Genomic DNA, 23,866 nt, shown 5'->3' with positions numbered 1-23,866 from the left:
TATTAAGTACGGCAGAAAACCAGGATCCTTGGAAGAAAAGAATAAAAACAAAAAAAATGGATACACCAAATACTTGCAGAGATCCTATGTTTGGATAAGCAGTGTGGTTCAAGAAATACAAGTTCTCATTTTGGCTCTGTAGTTGCTGAGCTATGTGATCCTGGATATGACATTTAATTTCTTATCTATAAAATGGGAAATAGCTACCTAATATGGCTGCAATGAGATAATGTAAAATGATTAAGATAATGTCTGTCACATAGTGCTCAACAAATGTTAGCCATGATTATCATCTTTTCGTGATCCCTGTGAAGTCAGCATCATTTACCCCATTTTTAGAACAGCAAATTGAGATTATGAGAGTTTTTCTTTCCTATGACCATTACTGTGTCCCTAGGAATGTTTTCAAATTGCCTGATCTAATCTGTTGTACTTTAAAACCAACTGGCTCCTCTTATATTATAAATGTTTATTAATGTGACTAAATAAATTTATATTTAAAAACGCCTGTTGGTACAGCATTTTTTTCCTTTTGAGATAGGGTCTTGATCTTTCTCACAGGCTGCAGTATAGTGGTGAAATCATGGCTCACTATAGCCTCGACTTTCTAGGATCGAGCAATCCTCCCACTTCTGCCTCCTAAGTAGCTTAAGACCCCTCCTAAGTAGCTACAGGTATGTGCCACCATGTGCGGCTAATTTATTTTTTTTAGAGATAGGGTTTCACTATGTTGCTCAGGCTGGTCTCAAACTCCTAGCCTCAAGCAATCCTCCTGCCTCAACCTCCCAAAGTGCTGGGATTACAGGTATGAGTCACTATGCCCAGCCATGGTACAACATTTCAAAAGACAATTTTGCTAACCTAATAGAATCTTCGAATATTGGCTCACTCTTGCAATTCCTATGATAGTGAACAATTCAGACAAAAAGGAACATTTCAAATCAGCAATTTCATGGAACCGTAGAAATGCTTCTTGAAAGCATTCACTTTGAATTCAACATAGGCAAGCAAAGCATATGTGATAAGCACATTTCTTTAGTTGGAAGAAACTATAAAGATGGCAGATTTGATTACATAAAAACTAAAAATCTCAGAATACTATAAACAAAAAGACAAAGGGCCAATATCCTTGATATATAAGAACATGTATAAACAAGTAAGAAAAAGTCAAAAACAGTTCAAAATAAAAATGGGCAAAAGCTAGAAATAAACAATTAGAGAGATGCCAACATGTTTAAAAAAAATTCACCCTTACTATTTTCGGTTATCAAAAAAGGAAATGGGGACTCTGCTGATGGGAGTACATATTGGTCTTTCAGGAGGGCAATTAAAAATATTTACAAAAGAGCTTAAGACCCACAAATTCCCCTCCTAAAAAAGTATACTAGGAAAATAGTGACATACTGGGAAGATTCATTCAAGTTTTATGTGTTACAGGGAAAAACGGAATCTTTACATCCAATAATGGGGGGTTAAACAAACTGTGGCTCATCTGTATTAGGCAGTTATTAAAATAATGACATAAATTCACAAGATATTATGTGAAAAGCAGGTTATAAATTAATACACACAACACACACATATGCATAACAACATATTATATGATTCCAATTTTGAAAATATTTAAAAAATAATTACATATATTTTTAAAATACAGCAGTTATATCTAGACAGTAGGGGGGGATGTTGGTAATTATTTTTCATTCTTCTTTGTATTTTCTGCATTTTCCAAATTTTCTACCACGGGAAAAGATACTTTTTTTCCTGGGAGACTGTACTTAGTGTCATTTTCATTATGCCTTATTTTCACAATTTATCTTGTTTCTTAATTTTTGTTACCAAATAAACATTAATAGCCCAACAATGGTGGCTCCAGGACTGAGGCCTGTGTGGATTTTTTTTGCCAATACTCTCTAAATCGGGAGCAGTCCAATAAACTATGTTGTTGGAACACATGGGAAAAGCCATTGGCAGTATCTTATATCTAAGAAATGCACGGCCTAAGTTAGTACACCTAACAACAAAGACATGAATTCCAAAAAGTAAAAAAAAAAATTGTTTATTGTAATAATTAAATAACTAAGAGTAAACATTTTAAAACATGTAAAAATAACTGTAACATTAAAATATAGTAACACTACAAAATATGTATCTAATTAAAAATACATTTATGTAGCATCTCCAAAACTATACAAATATAGAATATATATTCATGAAATGTTTAGAAATATAACATCTATTCTTTGAATAAAGTTTAAAATTTGTTTATAATTTTCAAACTTAAAAAAGTAGCAAATAATAGCTCCATCCAATTTATAATTGTCTTAAAAAGAATGATTCTGTATCATTTCTTGGTTGTCTTTTCTAATACCCATTCAATCACCTAGGAGGAGAAAAATATGATTATAGTAGATTTCTATTGAAAATACAAGTAATAGAAAAATACACTGTAAAAACTTCAAAAGAACATGGTAGAAAAGTTAAAATAAAAAGGAAGATACTGAAATCTTATACTAAAAAACACATTTTATTTTGTAATGAAAGAAATCAGGCACATTCCTCAGTCCTGGGCCCAGTACAATAAACGGTCTGGGCATAACAGTAATAGAAGAACATTTTTGTTGGACTTTCAATACTGAGTATAATATTGTCCTCACTGAATGAAATGAAGATTCTGCTCCATTTTCTCACCTTTATATGAAAATATGTTTCAAATGGTCAATCAAATAAACTATACTTTGAAAATAGCTAACCAAAAATGGATTGGTTTTTCCAGCACGTCAGATAATTTATTTTTTCTTTTGCTTTCTTAGCATCACTTTGGAAACTCTTTTGTTGACAGACTAACCTATTAAATACTATAAAATACTCAGCCTATATAAGCCTATTATTAAGTTTCTTAAAGAGTTTTCACAGGGACAGAGTTGAAAAAGACCAGTAACTAATTATTGCTGCATATATAATGGCATCAGAGCAACCCTGAAATAAAATACCAATTTAATTGAATATAGTTTCTTGGGAATAACTTTACCTGTACAGCATTGTTGTTTGCTGTTTTCTTCATTTCTTCAAATAGACCTCTTGAAGTTTTAAGATCCTAAACATAATAAAATATAGCATTTTACAATATGCACATTAAATTACAAAGAACAACTCATTATTATTAAATACACTTGAGATTATCCTAAGTCATTCTACAAGTATCAATGTGATTAGGGACAGACTATAAAAAAAAAATCTAAGTACTAGATTATAATTTAGTTCCATTCTGAAATATCAAAATACTCTAACCAAAATACATACACATACACATAAGTCCATCTCACTCTCATCTCCTATTCCCAACAGAACTGACCTAAAATAACTCCCACCCTCCACCGTGAGCATCCACTAATGCTGCATTACTCAAGAAACAAACATATGGTTTGTATTTATTTATCAGGTAAAAGATATTTTTTCTTCATTTTGGCTATTTGACTCCATCATAAAGAAGAATGACATACAAAAGGAAACTGATGTCTCACTTTTAAAAATTTAGTGATTATATCAAATTACAAAGTAAAAGAAACTGAACTGTATTTAAAAAGATAAGAAGCAGTTATCTGTTGTACTTCCAAGTTACGCTCCATAAAGGCAGCACTTTCAATTCTTTCAGGTTTTTCCCTTATTTATACCTTAATGTTTCTAACTACTATGCTTATGTTGCTACTTGGTGATTAAACACTTTTAGACAGAGACTACTGATGTTAGGGAGATCAGTCATGGATTCAGGTCTTGTACACAAAACCTTCCTACTCTTCCTTTCAAGAACAGTTGTACCACAATTTTTGATTAGTAAATAGGCAGTGTTTGCACTATTGTATCTATGTAAATACTTTCAATTGTGTGCTAATTAATGTATTATGGTTATAATTTATCTTTCTTCCAATATTCTATTTATCCTGTTAACTACCGTTAGCTTTTTTCATTTGCTCAGCTTTCCATGTATATAATTCTGGGTTTTTCGTCCCTAAATACTGGCAATCAAGGGGCTAAATGTACAGCCAAGTTTTTTCAAGCCCTGAAGTATACGAGATAATCTCTCAGTTCAGCTTCCTTTCTGCTTTTGGTCTTTTTAATTAAATTTTTTAAACCTGGAGATCTTTCTCCCATGGCCCCCTCTAATGTGTTCTAGTTGCTGCCTAGGCCTGGCACTATTAGGACTTGTCTTTTCCATTTTAGATTAGTTTTTATTTTGTTTCGTGATTTAGTCCCTTGTTCTGTTGAACTTCATTGTCTAGCAGATTCCTCAAAAGGGTAAAACAAATTCTTTTTCAGATATTCCATGTTTCAGTGTATCTTCATTAAATCCTCATACCGGCCTGCATTCCAGACTGGATATAGAATACTAGGTAAGTCGCTTTCCCTCAGAAGTTTCTTTTCTTTTTTCTTTTTTTAATTCTAGAAATATACATCCCTCAGAATTTGAAGATACTTTTCTACTATCTTCTAGCATACAGTGTTACTGTGGAGAAGTCCAACGCCATTCTGATTATTGATTTACGATATATAAACTAGATTATCTCCTGGGAAGCTTTTAGAAAATGTTCTCTCCATGCTAAGAAGTGTGAAATTCCACAATTATGTGACTCACTCAAGAATTTTCATTCATTGGTTTGAACAAGCTAGGAGGCTTGTGTCCAGTCCTGGAAAAGTTTGTTACATTTTTGAACAAGTTTCTCTCTTCTAAACTTTGGGAATAAAGTAGAGAAGATTTTTTTGTTCACAAAATGTAAAATTCATATTATTAGCATTTTGGATCTTCTGTATTAATCCTTCAATTTTCTTATCCCGGATTCAATGTTTTTGTCATTTGATTCTAATTTCTGATAAATTTTTTTCATCTCAACTGTTCAGCCTTTCCATCTAATTGATTTTATCATATTATTAATTTTATGGAGCTTTCATGTTTTATGCTTTTTTTGGAAACAGCATCCTGTTCTAGTTTTATGGATGCGATTACCTTCTATGAGAATTATAGTTTTTATGAAGTTTTCTTCAACTTCCTGCTTCTTCAGAGTTCCCTTTATTCCTTTATGTTTTGGCATCAATTGTATTAGAAGCTTTCCTCAAAGCCTGCTAATCTGTGGCTGTCTAGTCATATTTAAAAGTGAGACACTAAAAATCTGACTGGAAGCTCTGTGCAGAGATTGTCACTGGTTTCTTTACAAGGTAGAGTGACAAGATGGCCATTTGGCTTTTCCACTGCACCTTCCAGTATTTTCCCCAGTTACTATTTCCTGCACTGTCACTGAGGTGGCTGGAAAAACCTATGCATGATAGACCTTGTAGTTAACATTGTGGGAGAAGGGCATGCCGAGCAAGTTGGACAATCCCCAGGTCACTTTGTAGATCTTTATTTAACTCCCCTGCTTTCTATGTGGACCCTTGCCCCTGCTTTCCCTGATACCTGGTATCTTCAAATCCTGAGCACCTCAGGTTCTGTGGAATTAACATGCTTCTCACTAGTATTCCACTAGGCACCCAATTAGATTGTAACTCTTTTCACTTTCTTACACCATGCTTCCATGTGCTTTTTTGTTATTGTTCAACATGTATTAAAAACATTTCTAGTTTTTTCTTGTCCTTTCTCTTGGATATGTGATAAACCTGCAGTTTTAACCAGGAACCCACAGATAACTGCTTCAGGTCAGAAACTCTTAAGGCTGGACATGATCTAACATCGTCTAAGCTTTAGAAAACCATCATCTGAGTGGCTGATGTGTCCAATGTCTTACAACTAGCTGATAATGGATCCAAAATTGGAAACTGAGTGTTTTGGTATTTAGTCCAGTAGCCTTTTTACTACACAGTCATCCCTTTTGTCTCTGCGAAGGACTGATTCCATGATTCCACTGAGAATACCAAAATCCACCGATAGTCAAGTCCCTTATATAAAATGGTGTAGTATTTGCATATAACCTATGCACATTTTCCCATATACTTTTTAAAAAATCTAGACATGTTCAGTACAGATGCAACATCCTTTCTTTTTCCAGAACATTTTCAATTTGCAGTTAATCCATGGATGTGGAACCCATGGATGTAGAACTCACAGACATGGAGGGCCAATTGTATTAAAAAATTAATAATTAAACATGTTTTGAAGCTTATTACCTGTAAGTCAAGCACATGTTAGGGGAAACAGGATATTGGTTAAAATGTAGCTTTCTATATATGAGAACTCAAATCAAATCAAATATAAAGTATTTTGGCTTCAATTTTTCTATCTCCATCATCTAATAAATCTGGCAAGTATATCCTCTCAGTATAAAAAATACTCAAACTTTTTTTTTTATGTCAAACAGGAACATTAGAACATGAACTAAATTTTGCCATTAGTAGAGAAGATACTGTACCTTTAGATAGAACTTAGAGATTTCAAAGAGACGCTGGCTGCATGCAGTGAAACATTCATGAGTCTCGGTAATACTGTGTCTCTTCAGGGTTTCAGTAACTACTTCTTTCAGTATCTTGAACAGAACATAACATATGACTAATATTTCTTAGAAAAGCAACAAACCTATTATTTCAGCTTTAGAGTTCAATCCTGTGAATTACACAATCATTTTGCTGTGCTAAAAGACAGACATATTCATTAAGACAAAATGAGAAAAAAAGATATCTAACATTTACATGGTCAGAAGTGTCACAGGAATAAAATGTTAGCAGGAAATGACTAGAGTGTCTTAAGAAACGAACTCAAGGCCGGGCGCGGTGGCTCAAGCCTGTAATCCCAGCACTTTGGGAGGCCGAGACGGGCGGATCACGAGGTCAGGAGATCGAGACCATCCTGGCTAACATGGTGAAACCCCGTCTCTACTAAAAACTACAAAAAACTAGCCGGGCGAGGTGGCGGCGCCTGTAGTCCCAGCTACCCGGGAGGCTGAGGCAGGAGAATGGCGTGAACCCGGGAGGCGGAGCTTGCAGTGAGCTGAGATCTGGCCACAGCACTCCAGGCTGGGTGACAGAGTGAGACTCCGTCTCAAAAAAAAAAAAAAAAAAAGAAACGAACTCAAATCATGAGTTCTGAATTGAAATCTGAGTGTTAAAGTTATACACAGCAGGGATATGTAAGCATATATTTATTTTTTATTATGGAAAATTTCAAGCATAGAAAAGTAGAGAATATTTGACACACAGAGAATATTTTATAACAAACTTCTATCTTGATATATCTTTTAACCAGCTTCAAGTATGATTAATCTGTGGCTAATCTTGTTTCATTTATATCCCCACCTATTTTCCTATCATCCTTCTTACACCAGTGAATTCTAGATCTAGACATCGTTTCATTTCATTCATAAATTTTTTTAGACATATATTTTAATCAAATTTAAAAAGACTTCCCATGTAGAACTAAGAAAAATGGGAAATAAATCTTTACCCGTGTGTGTTTCTGTGATCTTGATTCCTTAATTTGCCTTGATGTTTTTGATTCATGCACACTTTTTTGACCTGAACTGGTCTTCATAGCAAGTTTTGGAGTTTCACAGCTAGGAACTGGAACCAACGGACAAGTAATTGGTAAGGACCGCTCTGTTTGTGGCTTTCTGGATGTTACATGATGATGATGGTGATTACTGTTACCACTTGTCTGAGAAAGAAGAGACTCTGAACCTTCAGATTTCACAAGTCTACAGTAGGGGAAAAAAATCAAGAACGTAGATTAAGCAAATCAACATCGAAGTTCACTTCCTATCTTAAATGTTACCACTATATCCATTATGACATAAATTCAAGAAAAGCAAACAAAGTTTATTGCTATTACTGCCTTAAGTCAGCAATAAACATCATATTATAAAGTTGTTCCTTAGTTCTTTTTTTTTTTTTTGAGACAGAGTCTTGCTCTGTCACCCAGGCTGGAGTGCAGCGTCCGGATCTCAGCTCACTGCAAGCTCCGCCTCCCAGATTCATGCCATTCTCCTGCCTCAGCCTCCCGAGTAGCTGGGACTACAGGTGCCTGCCACCTCGCCTGGCTAGTTTTTTTTTTTTTTTTGTATTTTTTAGTAGAGACGGGGTTTCACCATGTTAGCCAGGATGGTCTTGATCTCCTGACCTGGTGATTCACCCGTCTCGGCCTCCCAAAGTGCTGGGATTACAGGCTTGAGCCACCGCGCCTGGCTCCTTAGTTCTTTAGATGAGTAACTAAAACATATAAGGTAATGAACAGCAAACTAGGATTTTGGCTAATAGAGAAAGTAACTATAAGTAATTATCTATCTATCTATCTATCTATCTATCTATCTAGTTAGCTATACTCTCTCTCATCCTCTAATTTACAATTTCTCAAATAAATCAGCTATGCATGCCAAGAGTGCTGCTATTTATAGATGTAATACTAATCTGTTAAACACTTATACTTTTCTGTTAAGATAATTTGAACAGAAACACCACAACCTGTATCTTCTTATACCCATGGAACTCCCTTGCAAAATAAATAATAGTGTTAAAACAAATACAAATAAACTACAAAACTGGCTCATACTTCAATCTTCCTAAAATGTTTACATTTGTTCCCGACAAGACCCAAATTTTTCTCTTTACAAGATAGGGTCTTACAGCCCTCAATTCTGCTGACCCAGAGGCCACAGTGTACTTTCCTTTTAGGAACACATATATTTTTATTAGCCACAGGTCAGAAATAAGAAATACGGCTATAAATATAGTACCCCAAATGTTACCATGGCTCGTTAGCTTTATCAGGTATAAAAAGTACCACGAATTTATAAAGTCCTCACAAAAACGACTGGGTTCTTCCATATCAGGGTAACAGTATTCTAACTTTTTAAACTATTCAAAAAAAGATCTGAAAGTTATATTTTCATATAGTTTACACTTTTTGCAAGGTTTAATTAAATACAATAAGAATTCAAGCCTTGCTTTAGATGCCAAGAACCTAAGTTTGACAAAGGTTCTAAAGATAACATCAATTCAATAGAAATTAGTGTTCACTACATAAACTTCTAACTTCTGTTCAGGTATCTGGACATTTTATTTAGTTAGCAAAAAAACGCATCCAGAAAAGTTTCATATATTATATCATTATGTAGCGTTTAAAGCTATATTTTTCTACTAAAAAAACACAAAAAACTAGCCGGGCGAGGTGGCGGGCGCCTGTAGTCCCAGCTACTCCGGAGGCTGAGACAGGAGAATGGCGTAAACCCGGGAGGCGGAGCTTGCAGTGAGCCGAGATCCGGCCACTGCACTCCAGCCTGGGCGACAAAGCAAGACTCTGTCTCAAAAAAAAAAAAAAAAAGCTATATTTTATATGTAACAGGTGTTTTAAAAATGGTACCTCATGAAATCTCTTGCTCAAGGGAACAATGCAGGCAGGAATCTGAGGGGAAAGGGAAGGAAGAGCTAACGGGAGAACTCCCATCCCCAAACAGTCTCTTCAACAGACCAGCTCAGCAGCTTAATCTATGGGATGAAATCTCCACTGTTCCACAGCTTAAAAACTTTACAATCCATTGTGCTAATGGACGGTATATCAGCATATAAAGCAAGAAACTGTTTTTTTTTCTAAACCATTTTTTATAACTTATAAGCAAAATCATCAACAGCTCATAAAAGAAACTTCTTGCCATGAAGAAATTAATCTGAAAGACTAATATAAAATATCCTCTAGAGACTAAAATACTTTCTGTCGAGATACTATTTATGTGCATGTAATATAACACCTTTTTCTGGGATAAAGGCAATTCAGATCTTTAGATCTCCGTTTCAATCGGGATACTTCAGTTCGAAGTTCATTTTGTAAAACTTCTCCGTCAGGGACACTTCCAGGTTCTGAGGAAACTGCAGGAGATGGAAGAGGGCTCAACACAGTAGGTACTGGAAAACTTTCTCTGGTGCAGGTGGTTTGAGTTTCATAACGAATAAGACGAGACTGAAGTTCAGAAAATCCTCCATCTCTTTCCAAAGCTTTTCGGTCGTCCAAGCAATATCTAAAATGAGTGAAAGAGCATTAAAATGTAAACCTCCATGAGAGCAACAGACTTTCCCCTTTCAATTAGAAAATAGCAGGACATTTACTTTGAGAGTTCTTGATTAATTTCCTAATAATTGCTGGAAGGTTGAGTGGCTGGCCTATTTCCCTCCCAAGTTCAATTTTCTTCTAGTTTGCTACATGACATGGCAAAAGATTAAAAAATGTGAAGTACAATCTGATTTCTCTTTCACTTGTGTTTCTGGGCAACAGATTAAGTTAATCCTTTGGCTTATTTTCAAAATAATACAGTTGCTGTTTTAATGCTTTTTAAAACTCTGCCAACCTCTGATTTCTCAGCATGGCTGATACATGACAACATGAACTGCTGTCTTCTGTTAGAAAGGGCAAGTTTATTCTCAATACAAAGATTAAAAGGGTATAAAGGCATTCTAAACTGGCTCACCAAACAGCTCAGAACATTTCAAATTTTTTCTTTGAAACTCAGTTCCCACCTTATTAACTGATTGACAGATTTTCCTTCAAACACTTCGGCTGTCTGTGCATGTGGTTTCTAGCTGAATCTGATTCAGGGCATCAATGAAATGTTAGCTCAGTGAATGCTTCTGGACTCAAAGAAATCCTAGGTTGTTAAGTACAACAAACAAGGATATCAGGAAGATCACCTAGGAGCTGTGTGACCTTGGAAAACTCTTCACTTTCTTCCCTTTCTACAACTGCATTTAAAAACCACAAATGGCTTCACATATGTGATGGCAGCACTGTACAAATTAAAACCTTTCTCTGTGATCTGTCATTTTTACCTGCAAAAGTCTAAGATACTGCCTAAAATCAGATTTTTGTATCGAAAAGATTTTAGTTCAACTCCCAAAGAGTGTATCATTTCCTGAACATCTGACTGCTTGATGGAGGTTTTAAGAACCTTATCTTTCCCTTGTGACACTTACGTATTTGATACAGACAGACTCCATGGATTTAAATCCAGGCTCCTCTACTTATTAGCTGTGTGAACTTGGCCAAATTACTTAACTTTATCTATGACTCTGTTGCTTCATCTGCAAAATGAGAATTATAGTACTTATCTGAAAAAGCTATTGTGATAATTCCTTGAATTGTATACATAAACACTTAGAATCAGTGCCTGAAACATGCAAGCAGGGCAGTCAAGAAATGTATGCTACTATTATTGTTATCATCATCATTAGATTTATTTTCTAGCACAGTAAAGCTGGCAGTATGCTGATAATATGTAGCACAGCCAGAATGTAAACCCAGGTTGGTGACTTCGGAGCCTGACTTTAACCATTTTTGTATACTATCTCTATGTAAAGTGTAAGAATCATCTTACTCATGTTCAACACATGGCTGAGCATTAGAACCATCTGAAGATCTTTTAAGAAATACCATGTGCTCAGTGTTTCTGATTTAATTGGTTTAGGGTAATACTCAGTTACTGACAGTTTTAAAAATCTGCCTGGGTGATTCTTAAAAAACTACTCAAATCCATAGAAACAGAGTAGAATAGTGGTTATGGGGATGGGGAAGGTTATGGAAAGATGTAGATTAAAGGGTACAAAGTTGCAGAGTTATATAGGATGAATAAACCTAGAAATCTAGTGTACAGTATAAGGACTATAGTTAATCATATGTACTGTATATTGAAAATTTGCTAAGAGAGTAGACTTTGGGTGCTCTCAGCACACAAGAGGTAACTGTGAGATGATGGTTATGTTAATTTGCTTGGCTACAGTGATCATTTCACTATGCATACACACATCAAAACATCTTATTATATTAAAATATTAAAAATATACACTTTTTAAAAATCCTACCTAGATGATTCTAAAGTATAACTAGGACCGAAAAATCTCTGATCTACTCAAATAGTGTAATTTAACAGGTGACAAAACTGAACTCTAAATCCAAATGTGAGTTGGCGGCAGCGCAGGGAGTAGAACCTAGGTCTCTGGCATCTCTCTAGCTAATATTCTTTCTTTAGTCTGTTGTTTTAAGAAATGTATTTCATTAAAAATCAGAAGCAACCCTAAGGGTTACTGAAGAGTCCTACTTCTATCATGGGTAATTGGTAGAATCTAGAGTAAAATTAGAACCACGAATTTCAAGAGTCTGGTAAGAGGCAATATAAAGCCTATAAGCTTGAATACAGAAAATTTTTGAGAGAAAAGATGCATATTTTGATTATAAGATGAATACTTCTTTCTACCCTAAGATTTTATTTCTAAGATGCAAATTTTTTTCTTCCAGTTTTAACATCTCTTGATCACAGCTGTTCATAATGTCATAGCTTCAACTGAATTATGCACATTGTACATGTTGATGTTAATTGCCATTTAAAATATCTTAAATTATACTATGATTTGTCATTGGAACAAACATTTACTTTGTAAATTAGAGAAAAGAAACAGTGAGGCAGGAGGCAGGGTGTATATTTGATATTAGTGAAGTAAAAATTTATTGTTGGATGAATGACCACAATCCCGTATTTTCTTATAAAACAATAAGCAAATGCTTTATGGGTCCTAACAAAGAAAATACCCATAAGACGATGAAGCTGTTTTTGTTTTGTAAATAAGAAATAGACAAAATACTGCCCATCACACACTAACCAATACCAGTGAAGGCAGGAGAAACTGCCAAATCTCTTGGAATAGATGAAGGAAATTTCAAAGCAACGAGAGCCTGGTGTGATCAAATGATTGTCAGAGTATGACAGAGAGTTTAATTTGCTGTTCAATAAAACAGTGCATTTTATAATTAATGGAATCTTAAATTCCAGGATAGGGTAAACAGGTGAAAAAACAAACAAGCCAACAGTAGTTAATATTTTATTTTGCCTTAAAAAACATTGTTTTGCTCCCATGCAATTAACACATTTTTTCCAAATATTCCTTTGTATCAGAGAAAGAGCTCCAGGGTTCTAAAGGCCCACAACAACATAAGAGAACTTTCTTTGTAGTTTCATATTTACTTTAAATGTTACTTGAATTTGTTTCTACTCCATAATCTATGCTGAACATAAATCGGCTCTCATACTATACACCCAAACCTTCCTGAAAAAGACATGTTTCAGAATTCATGGTGCTCACCTCCTACAACTTTGTCAGCCTAGTCTCAACGTCCCCAGTTTAATGAGCATAAATTTGCAGTAAAAAAAAAAGTGAGTCACAGATAGATTTGTTTATTTGTTTATGGGAGTAGGTAGGTAGTGGAGAAGAGAATTACTTTTTACAGTGAATCAGAATTTCATAACATTGTATGTGTATAAGTTAACAAAGCTCTGTGTAGATTTAAGCCCATCAGGGGCACAGTACTCAAATAAGTCTTAATTTAATATTTTGATAAATGATCATGAAGAACATATCCTTGAAAAATTTTATAAATTTGTATATATCAAGACTTTTCTATAGTAAATTAAAAACAGCAGAAAAAAAAAGAGTAGAGAGATGGAGATGCAGAATAAACAAAACTAAATTAAAATTTTAGGAAAAATAATCTAAATAAGATTATATGATGGACACTTTAGTCAGCAGTTAAAATGTAATTACTGTAGCTTATTTTACTCAAATCAGTGCTTCAGTGTGTTTATAGGGCCGAAGAAGTGAAAAACAGATGTGTCCTGGGGTATTCTGGCCATGTAGCAAAGCGAATGTTAATACTAGTACATTTTCTCAACAGTGAACACTATTTTTCATCATAATATAAACACTGTTGACTGGTTTCAACTTTCACATTCAAATTAAATACAAAACAACTAATAATCTAATCTATTAATTAGTTTCCTTTAATAGATTAGAAGGTCCTAATATTCTTATCAAAGTGGGGGAGATACTGCTGTATAGCTGATGGAATAAGAAGGAGAAGTTTAAGTATATATATATTTAAAAACACGAAAGTAAATAGCGGAGAGCTCAAATTGAGAAGGACCAAATCTTCATAGTAGAGTCAATATTTTATATTGTGACAGTTAAAAACATTGACATAAGATATTTTTTAAAATGAGAGATAACCACCAGGGAAACTAAACCAAACAAAATATTTTTTTTTTCTAAAAATTGGGACTGCAGGTAGGTAGTAATAAGGAAAGGAATTGTTGGTTTTCCTTATAAACTTTTCTGTAATGTTTAATTTCTAGGTCTTTAATAAAATCAAAAGGAGGAACACAGAAAAATACATCCTATTAATCAAATGTTTATATAGTAGAACAAGATGTTCCCACTTACATTTAATAAACTTAGTATAAATGAAAAGTAAAATTTTGGGCCGGGTGCGGTGGCTCAAGCCTGTAATCCCAGCACTTTCTGAGGCCGAGGCAGATGGATCACTTGAGGCTAGGAGTTCAAGACCACCTAGCCAACATGGCTAAATCTTGTCTCTACTAAAAATATGAAAATTAGCCAGGCATGGTGGTGCATGCCTGTAATCCCAGTTACTCGGGATGCTGAGGCATGAGAATCACTTGAACCCAGGAAACGGAGGTTGCAGTGAGCCAAGATTGTGCCACTGCACTCCAGCCTGGGGGAAAAAGTGAGATTCTGTCTGAAAAAGAAAAAAGAAAAGTAAAATTGTGTAATCAAAGCACAGAAGGATATATGGCTAAAAATAGAGTTTAAGTAAAAGCTTAAGCTAAATTTAAGACTATTTGGGAAACATCCCTACCTTTTTCATGTTAAAGGGAGAACAGTAATCCTCTTAAACAAGGAATCCTTTAGTCAAATATCAGAACTAAAAAGATGGATCAGGTGGCATTTCTTATCTTTTTATAATTTAGTAGTTATCTGTGAGTTGCCTATCTGTTCACAAAAGAATTTAAAAATCTTATCTTACCATTTAGATTCAAATCAGCATTTCATACAGGACTTCTTTTAGAAATAATTCATTATTGAATGTTATACTTCATATTGCTTATTTCAAAGTCTTCAAAATCTTTTTTTTTTTCTGAGACAGGGTCTCATTCTGTCACCCGGCTGGAGTACAGTGACATGGTCATGGCTCACTGCAGCCTCAATCCTCCCAAAATCAATCGATCCTCCTGCCTCAGCATCCTGAGTAGCTAGGACTACAGGCACACACACACACCACTATGCCCAGCTAATTTTTGTATTTTTTTGTAGAGACAGGGTTTCACCATGTTGCCCAGACTGGTCTCAAACTCCTGGGCTCAAGCAATCCACCTGCCTCGGCTTCTCAAAATGTTGGGATTACAGATGTTAGCCACCGTGACTGGACTCAAATTCTTATTTCAATTATTTTTCACACAGACAGATATTTAATGTTGTTGGATGTATCGATATTTCATTCCTTGTTATAGTTGAATAGTATTGCTTTATACAAATATACCATAGTTTATCTATTTTCCTGTTGATGTCCTCCTAGGCTCTCTCCAGTTTGAGGATATTGAGAATTAAACTATTATGTGCATACTTGTATAAGTTTTCTCTTGGAAAAATGTCTAGTATTGAAATGCTGGGCCCTATCTAACAATTTCTGAGCAACTATAATGTAATTGGTGACCAGGAAATATTAATGTGACCCATAGTGTGAATATACATTTATAACATACGGACCAAAACAATTTTGATTAAAATATCTAGTAGCTAATAACAGGATGCTTAAATGCTGTTAAGCTTATTAATCATCAAGTAACTTCTTCAACAGAAGACAAATTATTTTTGTATGCACTGCTTTGCTTTTTGAGGTTTTTGACATATCCTCTTGGTCTCTGTCTCAATTTATATCATTTTATTAAAGTCACTCTTCACACAAGACAGACTGTTTCAACAACATACAGAAGAGTAAAGTACAAATTAAAAACTTACTCAATTCCATGATAATGACATACTGAGGCTTTCTCAAAAGGTAAGACCTGAAGTTTCCCAGGACTAAGTTCTGGTGTCAAAACAAAAGTCTTTTCCCTGAAACAAAAAGTTTTTCATTTGTATTCAAAGTTTATTCACTGACAAAGAGAAAGTTAAAGAAAGCATCTAATGAAACAAATCTGACTTTTTCCTCTATAACTGAATTTTATATGGGATAAAGGTTAAGGCACACCAGAAAGTATAAGAAGGAAATGAAGCAAGGTTAGGCCTTGGCTTTCATCACTTACATTTTCTGTACTTCAAGTAGGTTATGATGTTATTTATTGCACAAAACTATTCTGAGAAATGGGTAAACAAAAGTGGAATATGATTTATAATGGAAATTTAAGAAGCAGTATTATTTATTTCTTTTTTTTGGAGTCTCACTCTGTCACCCAGGCTGGGGTGCAGTGGTATGATCTTGGCTCACTGCAACTTACGCCTCCTGGGTTCAAGCGTTTCTCCTGCCTCCTCCTCCCCTACTCAGGAGGAGCTGGGATTACAGGCACTTGCTACCATGCCCAGCTAATTTTTGTATTTTTAGTGGAGACAGGGTTTTACCATGTTGGCCAGGCTGGTCTCGAACTCCTGACCTCAAGTGATCTGCCAGCCTTGGCCTTACATTACAGGCATGTAATCCAAGAAGCATCTAGCCAAGAAGCAGCATTATTTCTAGAAGATTTTTTCCTTGGTAGAGTAAACTAAACTTTAGGCATTTAGTTAAATCCTTTTCTGCAGGAAAATAATTAAAGTCAACTTGAATCTTTGGTAACAATAAAAGTATTTACTTCCTACTATCACACATGTGGGACCCAGATCTTTCTTTGCTTGAGAATGTAGTCATTGACACCTACTTTAAGAGGCAGCAACTTTTTAAGTATCAGAGGGTATAGAGACTGCTTATTTCAGTTCTTTTTCTGAAGTAGGTTTTCAATCAGCTGGCATGTTAGAACTAATCATATGTTGAGTTTATATAAAATATTCATGCTCAAGCCTTTCCACACCTAGAACTACAGAGATATATCAAAATCTGGGAAAGAAGAGGGTCACTGCAATTAGATTAAGCTCTGGATTATTCTGATAAATTGTCCTTCTCTGAGTTGGAAACCACTGTTGTAATGTAATGGATCATGGTACTGAAGCTCAGAACTTCAGGAAATCGGGAAATTATGCAACAGTGGTCTTTAAATAGTTATAGGGAAAATGAAATACGAAGGGCTGACCGGGCATGGTGGCTCACGCCTGTAATCCCAGCACTTTCGGAGGCTGAAGTGGGTGGATCGCCCAAGGTCAGGAGTTTGAGACCAGTCGGGTAAACATGGTGAAACTCTGTCTCTACTAAAAGTACAAAAATTATCCAGGCGTGGTGGTGTGGGTCTGTAATCCCAGCTACTCAGGAGGCTGAGGCAGGAGAATCACTTGAACCCAGGAGGCAGAGGTTGCAGTGAGCTGAGATCACGACACTGCACTCCAGCCCCCCAAGTGACAGAGCAAGACTCCGTGCCCCCAACAACAACAAAAATAAAAAAGAAAGAAAGAAAGAAAGAAAGACTGACCAGGGGCTTGAATTCAGAAGAGTTGGAAATGGTATGTAGAAGGGCAAGTAAATAGTAGAGTACTAAGAATAAATTTGCTGTCACATTTTCCCCCATGGCATTAGTAATGAAAACTGTCCTGCCACTGAAAATTATCTAGGGTACTATGATAAGCATTTGAAATCATTATATTAAAATGTAAGATTCATACCAATTAATGAATCCTAAAAAGCAGACATTATATTCAAATGCATCCATTTAAATTATTCCAAAAAAGTAACACTAGTAAATTATAATGACCCCAGTATTTCGATGATTATTAAAATAACTTTGTAAAATGGAAATCTTTAAGTATCTAGCATTTTACTTCTTTCCTTTACCATACTGTCTTCTCATTTCTCATATCAATCGCCCTCAGCAAACTTACCTATTTTTGTTTAATTTCACTTACAAGTTTTTCTTTCTAAAATAAACATGTTGATAAATATGTCAATGTTTATTATTTCCTTGGTATATACATGAGTCATATTTGTATTTTAACACAGCATTTTGGATGGCTTCTTGTGCAGGTAAACATTTAATAAGAGCATATAGGTTCCTGATTTATTACCATGAAAACTCATCCTTCAACTTTAATGTTAACAGAAGATACATTTGACAGCAATGCAGTTATTTACTAACACTTAAGAATCACATCAAATTTTCCTAAATAAATCACCTACAATTAGTTTCCAGAAAGAACTAACTTTGTCTCCTCTACAATGCATCTAGAAAGATATTCTGCCAGAAAGAGTACAACTTACATAAATAATTCAGTTTAGGCAAACTGACTGACTCTGCCAGTTTGTGCTTAATGATTTCAAAGGACAATAATCCAATTAACTAAACAGATAAAAACATGTATATTTCTTTACTTTCTTGATTCCCACAACAAAAGGTTATCCATCTTTCAAAGTTATGAGAAAAAAAATTACTCCAAAATTACATAATTTTTATGTCATTAAAATCATTAAGTCATTAAGACTCTCAAATTTTCAAAGTTGCTCTTTATCTCTCTCTCTAGTGAATACGCACATAAAGCAATAATGTTCCAGCAGTATTTCTGAGATGTAATTGCCTTCGAATAACGCCTTTCCAAAATTCACCTTTAAAGGCAATATTTATCACAGTGTAATTCAAATTAAGCTTGTAAAAGTGATCAAAGTGATCTACAATTTTTAAGGGCTTTTGGAAGGTTTCAAAATAATGAATTAACAATTAAAAAGATATTAGAGTAATGAGTAAATTATTCAATTCTCACAGGTATTTGATGTCACAATTTTATGGGCAATTTTGTCAATGTCAGCAACATGCAGCATTTATTAACTAGTAACTTAGTGAAAACTGTCTTGGAAGTCAAATTAGTTGTAAATTATTCATGTAGACACTGAATTCTTACTTGGTAATGTGATAGTTTCAAAAGCGTTTTTATTATACTTTCCTGTTCTTCAGGTGAAAGGTCATGCTTTTTGCTACTATTAGGCATTTCTGACAATGCTCATGCTGAGTACTGGCAATATCAACACTACAGTAACACAGAAAAGAGAACTAAAAACAAAATTTTGTAAGTCAAAATTCCAATTTTTTATTAGAAATTATTACCTTTGCATACCAAATAGAAGCTACTGCCTTCTACAGAGAATATAGTGAGTTTGCTTTTCTTATTCCTGTTTCTCATAAGAGAAATAAAAGAGAATATAAATTCAATACCACAAAATAGTAGGATATTTTGCTAAGGTAAAAAGTGAAGATTAAGTCCAACAGACAAATATTGGGATCAAACTTATAAATTTTCCCTGAGTAGCATAGGGCATCAATTAACTAAGGAAATGAGACACAATTTTATTTAAAAGTAATTTTTAAAAAGTTAACTGTAAATTATAAGTTTATAACCTACCCCTTTTGAATGGGTAAAGGCTGAAGATCTCCAACGGGTAATCCATCTGAGGTAAAGTACTTCAGTAGTTCTTTAGCATCCAATAATGTGATTGAGTCCCGAGGACCCTCTTTGTGGCCCAGCAACTGTTCAGATGAATGAGGTAATGAACCACTTCTGGGAAAATAATGTTATGCAGATTTATTAAAAGTGGATTCAATCCAGAGAGAAGCCAGAGTTAGGAAAAAAAAAAGTAAATTCAAATTCACCATAGTCAGGAACCAGAAAAATACAACAGGAACACTGGAGAATTAAACATTTAGGAAAGATAATAAAGTAAAATATTTGCAAATCACTTAGTTTCTAACTATATTTTTAAAACTCTTTAGGTCACAATAAAACTTGCAATTATCATGTCAACAAGTAGTATTTTCACTACTTAAACATAATTACACTATCTATTAATAATGACCTATTATTCAGTGGTGTGAAGTTACCAATTCTATAAAACTTAAATCTAAATTCTCTTGTATGTTCTGAAATCCCACAATAACAAATTTTTGAGGGAAGCAACTGAATGTTCCAATTTTCCACGAACTGGAAAGATTACTTGAAGCACAACCACGAAATGAGACAATAATCAGAAATCTCCCCAAAGTCTCTTGTAGCCATGATTATGACATTATGAATAAGCACTGAATCATTATTATATACCTGAAATACATGCAGGACTTTATATTTTTTCAAACTACTTTACATGTAATATATTCTTAATCCTCACAAGTTTCCTTGAAAAAGATGGAATAGGTCTTATCTCAAAATGAAATAATAACTAAAAATAAGTACTTTGTAAAGTGAAAATCACCACACCAAGCTTAAAAAGCAATCATTGGCCGGGCGCGGTGGCTCAAGCCTGTAATCCCAGCACTTTGGGAGGCCGAGACGGGCGGATCACGAGGTCAGGATATCCAGACCATCCTGGCTAACACAGTGAAACCCTGTCTCTACTAAAAAATACAAAAAACTAGCCGGGCGAGGTGGTGGGCGCCTGTAGTCCCAGCTACTCGGGAGGCTGAGGCAGGAGAATGGCGTAAACCCGGGAGGCGGAGCTTGCAGTGAGCCGAGATCCGGCCACTGCACTCCAGCCTGGGCGACAGAGCGAGACTCCGTCTCAAAAAAAAAAAAAAAAAAAAAAAAAAAAAAGCAATAATTATTCCTACTTGTCAAGTAAAGATGCTAACATACAAAAGGTTATATTACAGACTCAGGGTGATACAGCTATTTAAAATGACAGAACTAGGCCGGGCGCGGTGGCTCAAGCCTGTAATCCCAGCACTTTGGGAGGCCGAGACGGAGGGATCATGAGGTCACGAGATCGAGACCATCCTGGCTAACACGGTGAAACCCCGTCTCTACTAAAAAATACAAAAAACTAGCCAGGCGAGGTGGCAGGCGCCTGTAGTCCCAGCTACTCGGAAGGCTGAGGCAGGAGAATGGCGTGAACCTGGGAGGCGGAGCTTGCAGTGAGCCGAGATCGCGCCACTGTACTCCAGCCTGGGTGACAGAGCGAGACTCCGTCTCAAAAAAAAAATAAAAATAAAAATAAAATGACAGAACTAGACTGACTCGAAATTACTTACTATTTCTACTCTATCACTCTATAAATGAAAAAACAAAAACTCACAGAAGGTTTTAAATACTGGAAAGTGAAAAACTGTAGTTTTAGTTAGATGTTTCCAGTTAGAGGTTTCACTATGCACTGAATCACAGATCACCATAGCTCTGTTACCATAGCATAAAGGAAATATTTCAATGTCTATACAGAAAATTAATTTCCTAACTTTATATTAATTCAACTATTTCCTGATTTTATTACTCAAATTAAGCATAATTACTGATAATGATATGATTAAAATGTTGACATTACAGTTTTAAACATATTTCTATACATTAAGGGTCAATAAAATACTGACAGTGCCTCTTTCCTCTTCCTATTCCTTTGTTTTTAAAGTGAAAATATTAATCTAATAAAAACAGTCAACAAAACACTCAAATTTTCTCTGGACATCATACTCCAGCAGGGTAGGAGCTATAGAATGATTCTAATTTGTAAAGATAGAGAACCATGTGCCTGTCTCAGTGTCAACAGTGATGGCCCAGAATAATTCAGTGCTGGGTGAAGCACCAATGCTTCCTGCCTGCTGATACCCTAAAATATGCCCTAAAGTGAAGCCTGACAAACATGCTCTACCCCGGCTCTCCCTTCTCCTAACATTAACATAAGTGAGAGACGTGGGGAACAGGACTAAACCTATGGAAAGAAAATACATGCCAACTACCTATAGAAAGCAACATGGTCCTAAATTCCTAGTTATGAACAGACAATCAAGGACCACCAGACACTGGAGAAAAATTACACATAAGAGAAAAACACCAGAAGAACAAATAAAACAGTTGCAAATGAAAATGAGATAATTCAAGAAACAGATAAAACAAGTTTAAAGAAAATTCTAATTAATATCCTTACAGTATCATCTAGAGTCTTATTAATAAAGGAATAGGTTGCTAGAAAAAATACAGAATAACAAGAGAAAATTATTAGAAATTTAAAATATGACTATCAAAAATTTTAACAGAAAAGATGAAAACAAAGGTAAAGGAAATTCCCAGAACATAGAGCAGAAAAGTTAGAGATAGAGTATTAAGAAAAAAATGAAATTAAGAAACATCATTCCAGAATGTTTAATATTAATTAAAACAGGTATTTCAGAGAGAAAAGAAAAAAATAAAATGAAGGGAAGAATAGTATTGAAGAAATAAGATATTTATTAGAGCCACAAAAAGACAAAAGACTTGAATCTAAAACATCTCATACCATGGCCTCTTGTAATTTCAGAAAATTAAAGAAAATAGAAAATTGTAAAAGTTTTAGAGACAAAATAAAATACCTATTGAGGAACAAAAATCGATCTGGCATCAGACTTCTCTTTAATATATGAAATCCAAGAAAATACAGAACTAATCTAAAATGTAATCAAAAGAAATACCAGGATAACAAATACGCAGGTAGAGTCAGCCAAGTTAGAATAGGAACTCGGAGAGAAGAAAAACAAAATTAAGAATTGTATATTGCAAATAGCATAAGGTTTAGAGATAGAAGATAAAAAGGGAAGAAAAATAGGGGTGTTAATTACTCATCTTTCCCAGTGGGAAGTTATAAGATGTCATCTAAAATTGGTAGGCAAGAAATTGAGGTTCTGTTGTGGGGAACCTGTACTTTTCTCACTCTTCTTTCTTGTCTTCTTCTGCCTAACCTATAAACACCAGGGATTCTTAAGGAGTGGTCTTAGCCTCCATTTCTTTTCTCCTCATGGTCTCATCATGTGACTTATCAACCATCATGTATTTGGAAAACTCTACTGATGATAACTCAAACTGAGTGAGTTCCAGATATCCCCACAGTCCACTTGTTATTTCCACTTGGATAATTCATAGATCAAACGTATCATCCCTAAAGAAGAATTCTTGATTTTTTTCTCCCCAAAGCTGTCCTCACCCTAAGTTTCCACCCATTTACCCCAGAAGAACACCACTCACTCGATTGAAGCCAGAGATCTAAATCATCTTCAATGTTTCCTTTCCCTCTATTCCACATCTGATGCATCACAGGAAGCTTTTCACCAGCTTACCACCAACGTATCTCCCAAATTTGTTCCCACTACTACTGCTCTAGTTTGAAATCGGTCATCTCTCACTTAGCCTACAGAAAGAGCCATCTGTCTCTCTGCTCTAATCTCTCCCTCCTGAAATTTATTTGCCGCAAGAAAGCGAAATTTTTGCAAAATCATATCCCATCACTCTTTCATATGAAATCCTTCCACCAATGCACTTAACAATGAAATCCGAACTGTGTATGAGGACCTATTTGGTCCTGTGTGACGGAATGTACTTCACCCATTTATCCATTAGGTCTCAGTTCAAATGTAACTTCTAAGAGGTCTCCCTGACCATCCACCTCATCTAAGCAAGTACTACCACTTCCCTCCCCACAACAAATAACATTATTCTCCCCCAGTCTTTTTATTTCACTCATTACACACAGAATAATTTACAATTATTATATTTACTTGTCCAGTTACTTGTTTTGATTGCTGCTGTCATTAAAAGGTAAGCTCTAGATGAGAGGGGCAGAGAAACAGCTTGTTCTTCCTCATATTCCCAGCGCCTGACACACGGTTTGTACTCAATAAATGTCTGTTTCATGTGTATAAAACAAAGTTATAGCAAGTAATAAAATACTATCCATGGAGAAGCTAAAAATAAAAATGTGATTTGTAATATTTGGGAGAAAAGTAATGTAAGAGAGCTTAGCTTCTCTTTTATTCCATCATTTAACAATTATGTACTAAGGGCCTACTATGTACTGAACCAAAATAACAAAAACAAAACAAAACAAAACAAAACAAAAAATCCTGCCTCCTATAGTTCATTAATAGGCACTGTATTGATATATATGAATGTAAAATAGGAAGAGATGAATATATGAATG

The 23,866-nt window shown here is 34.9% G+C and overlaps 1 protein-coding gene across 2 annotated transcripts in view; it reads right to left on the bottom strand.

The window, feature by feature from the left end:
- Positions 1-2,044: 2,044 nt before the first annotated feature.
- MTBP (MDM2 binding protein) overlaps positions 2,045-23,866 on the bottom strand; it is a 78,963-nt gene continuing 57,141 nt past the window's right edge. Inside the window, exons 16-22 of one of the 2 annotated variants that reach the window (XM_033202737.1) lie at positions 19,339-19,494; positions 15,829-15,924; positions 9,723-9,989; positions 7,427-7,676; positions 6,399-6,512; positions 3,032-3,097; positions 2,045-2,383 (exon numbers count right to left, since the gene is read on the bottom strand). In XM_033202737.1, coding sequence (XP_033058628.1) covers positions 2,345-2,383; positions 3,032-3,097; positions 6,399-6,512; positions 7,427-7,676; positions 9,723-9,989; positions 15,829-15,924; positions 19,339-19,494 — 988 coding nt within the window. In that variant the 3' untranslated portion in view covers positions 2,045-2,344. Of the gene's footprint in view, positions 2,384-2,601; positions 3,098-6,398; positions 6,513-7,426; positions 7,677-9,722; positions 9,990-15,828; positions 15,925-19,338; positions 19,495-23,866 lie in introns of those variants that run through there. The other variant, XM_033202736.1, reaches the window with a different exon arrangement.

This window comes from Trachypithecus francoisi, unplaced genomic scaffold (assembly GCF_009764315.1).
Source record: "Trachypithecus francoisi isolate TF-2019V2 unplaced genomic scaffold, Tfra_2.0 Lachesis_group7, whole genome shotgun sequence".
Taxonomy (NCBI): domain Eukaryota; kingdom Metazoa; phylum Chordata; class Mammalia; order Primates; family Cercopithecidae; genus Trachypithecus; species Trachypithecus francoisi.
The sequence above is the reverse complement of the archived record's forward strand: the minus strand, read 5'-3'. Positions and strand labels throughout refer to the sequence as shown.